This window comes from Capsicum annuum, chromosome 9 (assembly GCF_002878395.1).
Source record: "Capsicum annuum cultivar UCD-10X-F1 chromosome 9, UCD10Xv1.1, whole genome shotgun sequence".
Classification (NCBI taxonomy): domain Eukaryota; kingdom Viridiplantae; phylum Streptophyta; class Magnoliopsida; order Solanales; family Solanaceae; genus Capsicum; species Capsicum annuum.
In genome coordinates this window covers 117737852-117752786 of record NC_061119.1, presented here as the reverse complement: position 1 = coordinate 117752786, position 14935 = coordinate 117737852, and the positions used below count along the sequence as shown (strand labels likewise).

Here is a 14935-nt window from a genome sequence, read left to right as displayed (position 1 = left end):
AAAGTGTACCTTATTGACGTTGATTTAATATAAAGGATATCTGACCAAACCATTGCTCAAGTTTCTTAATGGAAATAGCATGTGATTTGACCTTTTAGCTCACCCCAAAATATCTGCTCTAATCTTCTTGAGGAAGTCTTTCATATTCTCTACCCCTTTAACAAATTATACAAACATATCTTTTATCCTCAAATTGCTTAAACCAGCATCTCGATTCTCAACTGGATCATAGCGGCCACTTCTATCTTTTTAGTTATCTTTTTTCTTCCAATTACCATCTCACTCTGTACCCAAAACTATTGTAATTACGGTCTTCGTAGTAGTTCCAACCTTATTTCCTTGCCTAGAGTTGGAATATCCTTGGTTAGACCCTTGACCCTTGGCTTAAAAACTCACCACCTCTCTATCTAGATATTTTGCCTTCTCCTTAGTATCAGACTCATCATGCCTTGGTTTCTTACCTTTAAAACCATTTGCATTTACCCTTTTTATGCTCGCTACTGAAAATTGCTTAGATAACAGACCAATCTCAATCCTCAGATGTGTCACTTCTTGAGCTACTAACTCATCTAATGTTTCTACTTTATAATGCTCCAATTATGTAAGTCTATGTTGGTCTGTTTACACCTCTAGTATGCTAATCTTAAATAGTTTTCATGATCTGATTTAGAATCTTAGAAGCATGCAACCAATATAGACTTATGAACGCCCACTAGTGATATTATCTATTATAGCCTTGGTGTTTGAATTAAAGGCTTTGTATAAGATCTCAAGCAAGTTTCTACTAGTAATCCTATGATTTGAAACATTCTAAAGCTTTTTCTTGAACTTCAACAAAGTTTCATATAACGCCTCTAAAGGTAGTTGCCCAAAGTTATACATCTCATCTTTCAATTGTGGCATTCTATAAGGTGGGAAAAATTTATCCATGAACTGAGTCCTCAACTCATTCCAATTGGTGATTAATCTACCTAATGATTTTGTCAACCATAAAGTATCCTCTCTTAACCGTAGTCTAATCATCTGTTGGCTCACTCCGAAAAGATTATAGGACATACAAATTCCTACAAAGTTCTTCACATGGATATTTGCATCATTAGTATGAAGGCCCAAGAATACCCCCTTCAAGTTCAGCAAATGTATCATAGCACTAGTGATGTTAAACTTAATTTTGGTAGAATAATAACACCTATTTCAACTGGCTCTAAATAATCTACATCTTTTTCACATCCTCGTGATGAGAAGATACTATTGTAGAGGTTGTTTACCCCTATGCCTTCTCTACCTCTCTTGCTCATTAATTATAACTAGATGATTTATTTCATCTTGTATAGCCCTTTCTTCGCTGGCTGCCCACCAGCAGCTTTTTGCCTAGCATTCTCTTTATCCATCAGTCGAGCAGTGATCTACTCTATTATTTTCTGACTATCATGCTGATATGCTGGATTATTCAAGATTATAGCATCGTCATGAATGCCCTCAAGTAGGTCTCCGTGATTATGAACTTCTTTGTTCACCATTCTTCTATTAGCTCTCAGAGTCCTCTCAATTTCTGTATCAAGTGGAATTAGAGAATTTTCTTAACTCCGGGTATTGGGAATACACTAGTGTGCACCCAAAAACCAATAAAAAGTAAAATTAGAAAACAACAACCAACAACCCAACAAACATAATCAATCAACTCTATAACTACACTTTGCTGTAGCGGCGATAAGTTTGATGTTGCCCAATTACACATTTAAGCAAAGAATAAAGTGGTCGTTGATTAAATATAGATTTATCCTACATGAAATAGGTCAAAATATCAATCATGATGTTTGTCGAGACAAATCAATAATAAATTTCAGTAAAAAAGGTGGGTTTTATGAATCAAAACTTCAATAGTAACAATTGTTGATGTCTTTAGATTTGTAATCAATGGATCTGAGACACTAGGATTGTGTTTCCCATGACTTCATAACTACGTAGGTTTTTTATACTTAGCATTCTATTGTGATGTGTTGCATGCAAAATTTAACAAGATAGGTTAATCTAAATGTCTCTTAACCCAAATTATATGAATATCACCCTTTTTCTCTCGTTCTTTGAGTATTTTCCTTATAACCTTATTTTCGATCTCAAATTAACTCTCCTTGCTAAGGTTGAAGTTATTAGATAAAGTTTGATGGCTTTAGGTATTTGTTGTTATTTTCTTTTCCTAATCTCCACTTCTATCTCGATCAAGTTTAGAATTCAGGCGGGTTCTTAATATTTGCAATCATTAGAAAGTAATCAAAATAAAGAAACCAATAAGACATGCATACACAACAATCTAGAATTACTAAGAACTTAGCCTTTGCTGCTAGTTTATCATGGTTTCCACAATACTAGTTGTGATGTTTAGCTACTCATAATTATGGTGATCTATCCATATTCAATAAAGAATTATGATGAAATCGATCACTTACAATTATCAAGTAACTAATGGAAGGATTGTGGACGAACAATAGAATGAAAAACAAATCGAATTATGCAATTACTAGAAAAAGTATGGTAAAGTACGTTCAAAGTATGTTGAAATAATACCCAAAATGTATCTCGTAAATAAAAACCTATATGATGTATTAATAGACATAAGTAATCTCGTCCTAAACTAACTAGGCGAACTGTGTCGGCACATGTCCATACGTTCCGTGTGAAGACCACGCGGGCTAATCTCCACCAAAACTCCATGTTTTTCCCCATGAATACATTGTCATACAGCTCGTGTGTACTAAATATGGTTCGCGTGTAATCCATACGGCTCGTATGCTCTCCATATGGCTCATGTGGCTGAATCTTTAAGTATCTTTCAATCTTCGAGTTACCCCTCATACGACTAGGCATAAGGCTCAGTGTACCCCTCACACGGTTTGTATGGGAGCTCGTATGTCTTCACTTAGTATATTTCTCAATGTTTGTGAATTTACCAATGTTTTTGTCACATGTGCCTCCGGACTTTAGTTTTCTGCAAAACTAACAAAAGCACATTATATCCAAATAAAAGTACCTTCGTACTTGGACAAATTCATAGTTTTAAGCGTCGAATGTGTCGTAAGTTCACAACATATCAATCAGTGCATTTGATCATTCAGTTAATGAGAATTCTTTTCTTCAATTCATTCTTCTCTCCTCTTTCTTAATCTTCTCCAAAACTCAACACTTCTTATCGATCAGTAGGTTGAGTTCTCTCAATCTCCTTCTATTTGTCTACCTGAATGGCTACATCCTTATCACTTATGTTGGTGATGTCTTCTATGATCCTTTATTCTACACCTATATTTTTGTCAGTATATTCCTTTCCTTTACTTTCTTCTTGGATCTCTACTTCCTCTCCTATAATTACCATCTCTTTGGTTTTCTTCTCCTTTTCTTGCCAGTTTGTCCTGATCCTCCTATTCCCCCCCCCCCCCCCCCCCCCCCCCCAGTACCATAATTTCCCTTTGTCCTTCTCATTTGTAAGTGCCACAAATTTGTTTCGAGTAGAGACTTTGCTTTGTTTCCCCTTTTGCTGTTGTGTGGCCCCGTTATCTTTATTGCCTGATTGTTATTCTCCTTTGTGTGACCCTTCTATCCCTTTACTGCATTAATTCCAATGTTTTGGATTTCCCACTATCTTTTCACTTGTCCTTCTCCTTGAGAAAGATTTAAGTGCTTAGCGTAGTAAAACATTATCTCCAAAATTGTTGGTTATTTGTTGAGTAATTTAAGCAATGATTCAAATTAGAGAATTAATTTGACAAGTATCTGTGGATACGATACTTGGACTTAACCGCCTATATTACTTGTACGCCTGTGAATACTTGTGTATGTATTAGCGGCAACACAACATAAATCCAAATTGAAACCTAAATAAATGAAGATTTTATCATTTTCTCAAATTCAACATATTAAAGCAATTGTCAGATTGTCGCTTATATACAATTGCTAAATAGACCACTTACAATTTTGGATTTCAACAAAAATCAAAAAGGGAAATAAAAAAATGAAAAGCCTGCCCCACATGCATCAGTTTGGTCCAGGTTTAAGTCATGTGGGGCTTTAGGCTAAATGAAGAAACATTTTTGATTGTTTTCAAAAAATGGCAAATCATAAAAAACTTTACAAAACCAAAGGTTCCATTAATTCTCAGTATTTATTAAAGAAGTATGCATAAAGAAGCTCATTCCAAACATCAGGGACTCCAGGAAGACACCAATGTATACAATCTGCATAACTACTTGGATTTGCAATCTGTTCTTCAGTAAGAGAGTCCCATTGTTTCCTATAGATTGAAGGGTGGCCGTCTTTTCTGTACTCTGATAGCTGTGTTATGTTGAGTAACTGCACATTTAATCCTCTATGTTTGAGTTCATGCATAGTTGATTCCACTATTTTCATCATCTTTGGATCTGATCCATTTCCTTGGTATCCCTCTTCTTGTATTAACTCCTTTTCACTGTAACAATTTTCCCCTTTTGCTTTGCCCCATTCTTCAGCCCTGTAATATGAACAAACACTTGAGAAAAGGACTGATGCGGGCGTTGATTCAACAAAATAGATCAGAGCTAAGAGTGTTCGAGTGTACCTTTCATGAACTGGTGACATGCTCATGAAGAACAATTGCGTTTTGGTGCGATTGACATGGATTTCCAACCAATCAGCCCATGCCTTTAAGGCCATTTCGTAGCTCCGTAACATTTTTACTTCTTTGTAAATTCCATCAGACTTCTCAAATGAACTCCACCTGGCATGAATAATGATGGATTATAAAATGCAAGTAAATTTTATCATTGACTGCTAAATGAGATGAACAGTTTTATACACTAGCAGTGTGGTAATATTTTTACATTAACGAGTCTTAGTAAACATATGGATTGATAAGGCCTATCTAGGAAAAATTCATGGTAAGTTACTTGATAAAATAACATTTACATTATCAGTACATTTAACAATAATGCTTGCGAAATTTTGCATAATATATATTATACTCACAAGACTTTGATGTGGGGACGTCTCCACCAAAGGTAACTATTGAAGACAATAAAATCAGCATTGGTCCAACGGCTACCATGCTTTTCAATGGAATTGGCTCTAACAATTCGCTCGGGAAGACGATGGTGCACTGGGTCATCTGAGTTTGATTCCACCAACAATGGCTCCCAGTAGAATTCTATTGTTGCATTATAATCCTGCATTTCCATTGATCATTTCCAACCATAGATTCCATTGAATTAAGAGCACCTCATATAAAAGATATGACTTATATACGTCATGAGTGCTTTAAAGGTCTTATCCATAAAAAACGGTGGGTAGCTTCTGCACGTGAACCGTATATAATCATCATAAATTCTTAAAGATTCTTACATTGTCAATATATTTTGCTCTGTTTTAAATAAGTTATCTGTTTTCTTCATCTTTCCAGTTTACTCATCCCAATCATTGTGGATGGCCGCGTATAATTAGCAGTACTACCCACTATCGTAAATTGGTTATAATAATATTTTCTAAAAGACAATTTGACTCATTTTCAAAGCTAAATTGAATTAGATCAACTTAATATTTTAGATTCAAAAGTTAGATATTCAAAAACTATTCAATAAAATACTAGATGTTAAACTTTTCTCATGTTAATTTGATGAGAATTTGTGTATTTTAAAATGTCAATTAAAGTTCATATATTTTGATTTTCTAGAAGTCATACAAGACAACTAATATGTAATAGCCGGGCATCTGTTATATATGTTGTGATAATGTAAATATTTATTCGGAAAAGCGCCTAAAATATATTTCAATTATGTGAAGTTATGCAAAAATGTCATTCATCCACATAGTAGACCTGAAATGCCCTTCTCGTCTATTTTTTGGGCCTAAAATATCTTTTCCATCTTCTCGTCTACCTATTAGAGCTGTTTTGCCCTTTCATTTAACAGATCAACTTGACACCACTTCATTAAGGACGTGTCTCTTTTTTTTGGCCAACTAAATATTAATGTAACACCCCATATTCAAGTACATATATTGGCGTATTCAAGTACGTGTATTGGTCTTATTTATATGGAATTAATTTTATTTTATTTTATTTTATTTATACCAGAATTTGCCCGTCGATGGTTCCATACGAAGGTTATTGAATAAGCTTTCCAACGATATAAAGATTTCCAAAAACGGATAGGTTTCGGATATAATCGAGCACGTTCGAAACTATAAAACGGTGGCCGGGATATTGGGAATAGTAAATGTGCAGGAAAATTTCCTGCACACAAACTACTGAGGTCAGTCATTTTTTTGACTCAACTTTGAACGATCATAACTCCCTTAATATAATGAACTGGGAGATCTGCTACCTATGAAAAGAAAGATCTTTGAGTCTTCTTTCCAATGCAATTGGTTTCATCCAAATCCGACATCTGAGTAATGAGTTATACTCGTTTTACTTCAGCCTCTCAAAACAGATTTTTAGGGTCAACTTCAAACGATCATAACTCCTTGTACAGGACGAACTGGGTGGCTTATTTTATATTAAATGAAAGCCCTTTGAATTATATTTCCAACGATATGAATTTCACCCAAATCCGATATCGGAGCAAAGAGTTATGGTCGATTTACTTTAGCCTATCAAAACAGTCCACCATGGACAGATTCGGATTTACTTAAATTTTAAGGGCAATATGGTCATTTTCCATCACCTCATGGACGAAAATTGGTCATTATATACATATACTTAGCCTCATATCCATCATTTATCATCCAAATTATTGAAGAATAAGAAACCCTAGCCTAAGTTCAACTCCAATTATCTTGTGATTCAACCGTAGAAAATCCAAATTGATTCCGTAGTTGTGTTCACCGTCTCGAGGGCTTCGAGGAGCACCCCTTATTTGTGCCAACAGGACTTCGAAATCAAAAGGGCCATTTTATGGTAAGGATGTAAATTATGTTGGTGTTATTTATATGGATATGTATATATATATATATATATATGCATGTGAGCATAAGAAGTATGTTATTTGATTGTTGTTGAAAGATGATTGGAAATGATGTTGGATTATTCTTGTGCATAGTTGGATTATGTTGAATTGTGAAGTGATTTGGTGTGATGATGTGGTATTGAAATGATGATTATATATATATATACACATAAACCGATTGTTCAAGTTGGTTTTTGGAATGCTTTGCAAATATTGGTTGTATGGAATTATGGAAGAGAATTGTGGTGTTGGGTTGCTAATACTAGATGCCAAACATTTCATTGTAGATAAGTGATTTGTAAAGGCGGGAAGTTGTGTTGAATTGGTATCCGAATCTACAACGAGGTATGTAAAGCATACTCTAACGATGTTCTTTGGCATGAAAACACCAATGTTCCATCAAGTAAGATTCCGAGGTTGTCCAAAAACATGTATTGTTCTACATTACCAACGAAGTTGTTTCCATTCTATAAAGTGTCAAAATGTTTCTTTGATATACCGAAAGGCTCCTATTTCATTGTTGTGATATTGATGATTCCGAAACACATTGTTAATGTACCAATGAGTCTTTATTACATCGTTATTGTATAGAAAGTCTATTACTTGGTTCCTATTGATGTATCATTATTCCAAAGGTACTATATTGGCATGAACACTAATGTAATAATCTCAAAAACTTTTGAACTAAGTTATTGGAAAGATCTTTTATGTGTGTTACTTGATATACGTGTGGGTGGTAGCTCAGGGGCTTAAGCCTAGCATGGGCCGATCCCGATATTTGATATGATTACAGTTGATATGTACTGGGGGCAGCCTAATGATCACAGTACAGTACAGTATTGATTATTGTTAGGTGGTTGGAGGTTCGGGAGGAGAAGGTAATGGCGAATGATAATTGTAAAGAATAAAATGAACGAATGTATACCGTTCCACAAATGTGTTTGAATTCAAGAACCCAATTCAGATTAATGATAATGTACATGATCCTAAAAGTGTTTATGAAGTGTGGTTCACTTCTATTATGATTTATTCACTTGCGTCTGATTTTCTTGATCCCCCAATCACATATGATTATTTACAGCTTTACATACTCAGTACATATTTCGTACTGACATCCCTCACGGGGGACCTGCATTTCATGCTGCAGGCACAGGTGCTTCAGCTCATTCACAGCATAGATAGGAGCCAGGTCATACAGGTATTGTTGGTGAGCTTCAGTTTGCTTCGGAGCTTTCCGAGTCGGTCCCTTATGTTTTGTTATTGTACAGGAGTCATGTGTGGTCAAGGGTTTGTCTCGACCCTAGTTATGTCATGTATATCCTAGAGGCTTTGTAGACATACGAAAGGGTAAAGTCATGGAAGTTTATATAGTGATGTTATATTTGTATATGTGGTGGCCCCGACGACCAAGTATTATATATATATATATATATATATATATATATATATATATATTTGTGTGTGTTGTGCTGATACAGGTAATTAGACCCTTCTACATGCAACGAAGTGTTGTCCAAATTTTTGGTGACATGTAAGTGAAAGTACAGGTATTTGAACGGGTTCTCCCGGGCCTTCTCGGCTTCGGGTGCCAGTCCGGCCCGATGGGATATTGGGGCGTGACAATTAACATAATTAATTTCCCATATAAAACTCCAACCTTCCCAAATCTAATAACCTGATCCACTATCCGCTTTATTCTTACTGCTTACAAGTCAATAATTTTATCAAAGAAACGAAAAATATGACAATTTGCTAATGTATTTGATAAAGTATAACTCGCTGGCTGGCCTTTGCTCCAAGTTTTTCAAGTTCTCGTATATTTATTGCTAATAAGCAACAACAAATGAATCAATATAAGATATTTTTCTTATTAAGTTATTTTTAATTTGCTATTTATCATGATATTATCACGAATTTTAAGTGTAAACTGACTATTCTGAAAGAATGATGCATTTTTTTTTAAACAAAATACTTGAGATTGTTGTTATTATGATAATAAACAAGTAAATAAATCAAATTAACACATAATAGATTAACCTTTTAAGAAACAAATGAAGAAATTCAAAAGAAATGGTTGCACCTAGATAATAATTAGGTAACAAATGTGATTGGATCAAAACAAAGAGAGTTCGTTCTATTCTTAATAGTGCAATAACATTTTTTATCCCTCCAAAAAAACATGCTACTACTCCATGAACAAGAAAAAGAAAATAAAAAATAAAAACATGCTTACTTAGTAGTTAATAATGATTTGATATTAGTGGATCCGATTATTAAGTTTGGGCAGATTGGAATTTTACATGAAAAATTAATTATGTTAATTAATAATAAGCTGACCAATAAGAAAAAGACACATCATTAATAAAGTGGGATCAAGATGATCTGTTAAATGAAAGGGAAAAACAACCACAATAAGTAGACGGAAATGACATTTCAGGTTCAATAGGCAGACGAAAAGGAGATTTTAGGTTCAATAGGTGGATTAAGAGATTTTTTATACCATTTTACATAGTTAAAGGACATTTTAGACCATTTTTTAATATTTATTTACAAACTCCATATATAGATATAGAAGTTAGGCTCAAAACATAAATTCATAAATTAATAAGGTGAATATTGACCGTACAAATCAATGGGAGACGAATTTTGAGTGTGATTATACAACTATACCTCAAATTAATACTCCCAGCGTTTTAAAAAGAATGATCTACTTTGACTTAACACGAAATTTAAAAATTTAAATAAGATTTTTTAATTTTGTGGCCCTAAATTAAAATTATGTTAAATTTATCAAAATGTCCTTTAATTTTATTGTATTGAATATGGCAAGTGAAAAGTTAAAATTAAAATAGTGTTAAAAAAAAGGAAAGAAATAATTTTTTTTGAAACGAATTAAAAAGAAAAATAAGTTGTTGATATTTAAATGGGGGGAGTATATTCAAAGTTGCCCTTACATCAAACTATGAGATCTGAATAATCTGATTATTAAACTACTCTTTATGATATCTCGTCTTGAAACTTAAATCATTCGATAGGACTTCTATCCTAATTGAATGAGAGGGAACATTTATCATCTAAGGTTAAATACTGATGAACCAACTGAATTGGTCAGGCCATCAAATTTAACATATGGACAAGCAAAAATATAGCAAGTTATCTTAAGATTGTTTTCCTAGGGCAAAATATAAAGGTGATTTATATAATTGTCTGATAAATTTCACTATCATTCTTATAAATTTTAACTTTTGTCCTTGAGGGACTAGTATGTTGACTGCTGACAGTTAAAAGGATGTTATTGACAGACCAAAATACATCAAATATGAGTCAGTATTAACCTAACATAACAACAAAGTGAAACTTTGGGCAGTTTCTTTTGTAGTTAAGAATTAGAGAAGAATGAAAATTTTATTTTCACTTACTTTGACTTTGAAAATGATCAAGGAAGCATTGTATCTGTAGTGCATGGATTTAAAGGAAGATTGAACTGCTGTATCTATCAAGCAAACCATGGAAACCCACTGGCCTCTATTTAGTGAATCCCCCACGAACACAAGCCTTTTATTTCTCAGTTTCTCCAGCAATGCGGTGGCATTGAACCTTTTTAAAGACGAAAAACATTCCACCCAAAACTCAAAAATACTATATCCAAAAGTACCAAAGAGAAAAACAAATACATATCATGATCACTTGCTTATATATTTCAAAGATACCAAACTAAACATAAAATTAGAAATATAGCTCGTCTACTTTAAAGGATTATATATAAAAGTCATAATACTTGGTGCCACTCCCAAATGTTTTCCCTATTTCTCAACTATTACTTCTATACACAAAATATAAGAATTTTAACACGGTCATGTCCTAAAAGATCACTAGCCAATACCATCCATAAAGACTATGAGTAGTAACCTGAATAATAAGGCAGATTACATGCAACAACCGGTAAAAGTACATTAATATATACTGTGAAAATTCTTATACAAAAAATTAGTAGGGATCGATTATATAATTTCTCCCTTTATAATTTATGTAATTTATGATTTTATCCTGACCTATCATCATATCTTAATCCTCCTTTATTTATATTTCAGAATTGTTATACTGGCAGATTATGTAATAACATAAATAAAGAGCAAAGTAATAATTTGGTACAGAAAAATTAAAGGATTGAGGAAGTAATTAAGTGGGAAAAACCTTGCGATATCACACTGATGAGGTTGCCATCTCCAATGTTGGTAGTTCAAGTCCTTTCTTCCAAACTTCTGGCAAGCTAACTGATCAGACATGAACTTGCAATCTTTCTCCTTGTACAGAGGATAGGACTTGTTATCGAAGGCCCATCTCCCAGAAAACAAATTACACTTATTATTTGAATATGACAATGACGACTCATTTTCCTTTCCCCTACCCATATTACTATTACTATTACTATTATCTTCGAATAAGAACCGGCCACTCTCTCCGGTCAAGTAAACCACTCCTGCCACAAGGGAAATAATTAAAAGAACAATAAGGGAATGGAAACTACATTTGATATCCCAAACGGGAGAACTTCCTGCTGGAACTGAAACTAGTAACTGGTGACTTTTAGCCATGAAGTTACTAATTTTTTCTTCAATATTGTGGTGTAAGGAGTCTATGTTCATTGGTGGTTTTATGCTCTATAGTGATATTTATTTTTCATTTTTTTTTTTTTTTTGTGTTGAGGATTAACAGAAGTGCGTTTGGTGAGAAAGAGCTTTCAAGGTTTGTTAAATGATGAACAATTGGGATATGGAGTAAGTGGAACTGCATTCTTGGTAGTTCAGCGAAAGCAAGCTGGTCAAGTTACTTCAAAGTCATGCTTTTTCCAAATTTACTAAATTGTCCATGTAAATTATTAGATTAAAAGTGCATAATTTGAAGAAACCTATATTCTTAACCGATGTATAAAGCTATGAAATTCATATAATAATGGGTATAAATCCAAAAAGGGTGATCAAGGTTGTGTCCTTCCAATACTAAAAAATAATTCGAAATTAGCAACAAAAAAATTATATAGTTAAACAACAAAATCGTTTTTCCTATTTAGTGACGCATATCATAAATTTTATTCCCTATGAGTAATTTAGCAAGGATATTCATAGCTAATTCCAGCTTTTTTGTTAATGTTTCAATAAAACCAAGTGATTAGCTCAATATTACGGGTGTACAAAGGAAAAAAAGGCATGAAGGATTCTAGATAAATTTTGGTAACAAGGACGGATTTTACGAATTATGAGTAGCAGGAAACACTAATCCAAAAAGGAAAAAAAGAAGAGTATCCTAAAGTTCAAAAGTACTAGAAGCTTCTTTCTGTTCTTAAGATTACTCGAATATGTTTTATTTCCATATATAGAATTTGATTTGTTATTTTGTCCCTTGTTCAGGAAGTTCCTATCATAGCAACGAAAAGCTAATCTTAAAACTTGAAAAGTGGCATCAATAGGGAGGGGGTGCAAAAATAAATAAAGCAAAGTATTATTATGAAATATAAAGCAAAAAAAAAATAAGAGTAGAGAGAGAAGAGATTTCTTTATTTTTCATGCCCCTTTATTTATAGGGAAAAACTAGCCTTGAGTTTTTTAACTTTTCTATAAATAGACATTCACTATATATGGTAAAATAGACATTCACTATATATGGTAATATATTTATAACATTCTCCCTTGAATGTCTAATTGATAGATAATATGTTTCGTTAAAACCTTACTAGAAAAAAATCCAGTGAAAAAAAAATCTAGTGAAGAAAAAAAGAGTACACATCTCTATAATATGCATATAGGTTGCCTCATTAAAAATCTTACAAGAAAAATCCAGTGGAACAAAACATCGTAAGAAAAAAAGAGTACAACACGTAATGAGAACATTCTTGAACCTTTGTATCCCGATCTTGTGCACCATCTTCTTGAAAGTTGCAATTGGAGGAGACTTGGTGAATAAATTAGTTACATTGTCACTTGAACGAATCTGTTGCACGTTAATATCACCATTCTTTTGTAGCTCATGTGTATAGAAAATTTTTGATGAAGTGTATTTCATTCTATCTCTTTTTATGAATCCTCTCTTAAGATGTATTATGCATGCTGCATTATCTTCGTAAAAAATTATGGTACATTGTCACATTTCAAACCACATTTTTTTCAAATGAGATGTATCATGGATCTTAACTATACACATTCTCGTTTTGTTTTATGAATAGCTATTATCTCAGCATGATTCGATGAAGTGTTAGATAGACTACTTTGTATATCTCCAAGATATAACAGCATCCTCACATGTGAATGTTGCTTTCTATCGCACACGCAATTGTACGTGATTGTACAAGTAATATAGTGACTTAGACAGTCAGATATCGTACCCACGAGGACTATGCAACGAGCAATTCAACCAACTTTAGTTTTAGACAAGGAGGTATTAAGTGTTGTCAAGTATCAAGATGATTTTGAAGTTTTGAATAAAATGTAAGTAAATAAGAAATAACAAATTGTGACAATAGCAAAGCATGCAACGGTTGTAAACAGTAATGATGAAATTCCAAGGTTGGGGCACCTCTAACAATCTTACAGATCTCTATTCTTATCATATTTTAGTTGGTTATCGGATTGTTGATTCGCAGGGTTATAACATGATCATGGTCTTCCGACCTCTAATCTTCTACATACATGAACTTTGCAACTACATCATTGACGAGGGTTGCAATAATCCATTTAGATGTATATGGCTATCTTCTTACGATTGAATCAAACAAGGCTTCTAGGTATATCCCTATCCTAGATGCTAATTCAAATCCCTTATTTTATAAAAGAATGAGAACCTTGCTCCTTAATTTCATCGTTCTATCCTACGATTCTCCTACCAGATGCACATAGAAATATCAATTTATTCTAATGGTGGCCACTCATCAAAATAGTAAGCACAGGAAATTAAGAACAACCCATATGATAATCCAACAAGAACTAGATAAAGAATATCAAAGAGTAATCATGCTCTTGGCCTCAACCCCGGAACAATGGCGTTTAGCCACTCATGTCTGAATTTGTAGACACGTGATTTTTTACCCTCCCCGAGTTTTAACCTATTTATCGGCATTAAATATTTTTATTTTTTTTCAATATTTATTTTAGCTCTTGTTTCATTTTTCAATAAGTTTAGTTGAAAATAAATAAAAGATAATAAGTAAAGTTACTTTTTGGGATTTTTTTTTATTTGTATTGTTATTTTTGTTTTTAAATAATATGAAAATTCAAAAAATATATATTTTCCTTTTAATTTTAATAAATAGACTAGTTGTTTTATTATTATCTTAATTATATTTGTTTTAGATTTTTTATAAAGTTTTATTGTATTAGCCTAAATATAAAATTAATTAGTTATTATTATTTTATTTTATTTTTTTATTTTGTTTATTATTATTATTATTATTTTCTACACTAGTAATTTTTTAAAAACATATAATAAAATAAAAATTAAATAAAATTTTCAAATTTTAAAATCCTAAAACTACCCAACCTCTTCCCCTTATCTAACTTCCCCCTTAACTTTCTCCCCTAAGTCTTCCCCTTATTTAAGGACTCTTCCTACATACGTACTACACTATCTATGATATTATCAGAAACTGACACAGAAAGAGAGAGGAAGAAAAAGTAAGACAATTAGAGAAGACAACTAAGAAGAAAGAAAACGAGAAGGAAAAAAAGAAAAACAAGAAAACAAAAAGAAGTAAGGGAGATTAGAGAAAAAGAAACAGAAAGAGATTAAAGCAAAAAGAAGAAAGTAGAAAGTTAGAAAGAAAAAAATTCTTTGGGTTGAGAGATTTGAGTTCGGATTCTGTCTGAGTTTTGGGTAACGTCGTTTGTGCTTCTTTTTTAATTATCTCATCACACAGGTTCGGCTCAATACCTATCTATTTTGTTTACTATAATTTCATCATGAATCAAAATGAACGA

General features: G+C 32.8%; 1 protein-coding gene across 1 annotated transcript; it reads right to left on the bottom strand.

Moving 5' to 3' along the window:
• Window positions 1-3894: 3894 nt before the first annotated feature.
• LOC107842053 (protein trichome birefringence-like 34) lies at window positions 3895-11689 on the bottom strand. The gene is made up of 5 exons (XM_016685856.2): window positions 11163-11689; window positions 10388-10565; window positions 4993-5189; window positions 4586-4744; window positions 3895-4498 (listed from the first exon to the last, which is right to left on the bottom strand). The coding sequence occupies exons 1-5, from the start codon at window positions 11612-11614 to the stop codon at window positions 4147-4149; spliced, it is 1338 nt and encodes a 445-aa protein (XP_016541342.1). The 5' UTR covers window positions 11615-11689; the 3' UTR covers window positions 3895-4146.
• Window positions 11690-14935: the final 3246 nt, after the last annotated feature.

Coding starts and splice junctions, on each gene's coding strand:
- LOC107842053 (XM_016685856.2), bottom strand. CDS start 11,614: ATGAACATAGACTCCTTACACCACAATATTGAAGAAAAAATTAGTAAC. Junction 5,190..10,387: donor TGATCATTTTCAAAGTCAAA/GTAAGTGAAAAT, acceptor ATGGAAATGCAG/GATTATAATGCAACAATAGA. Junction 4,745..4,992: donor CGTCCCCACATCAAAGTCTT/GTGAGTATAATA, acceptor TATTCATGCCAG/GTGGAGTTCATTTGAGAAGT.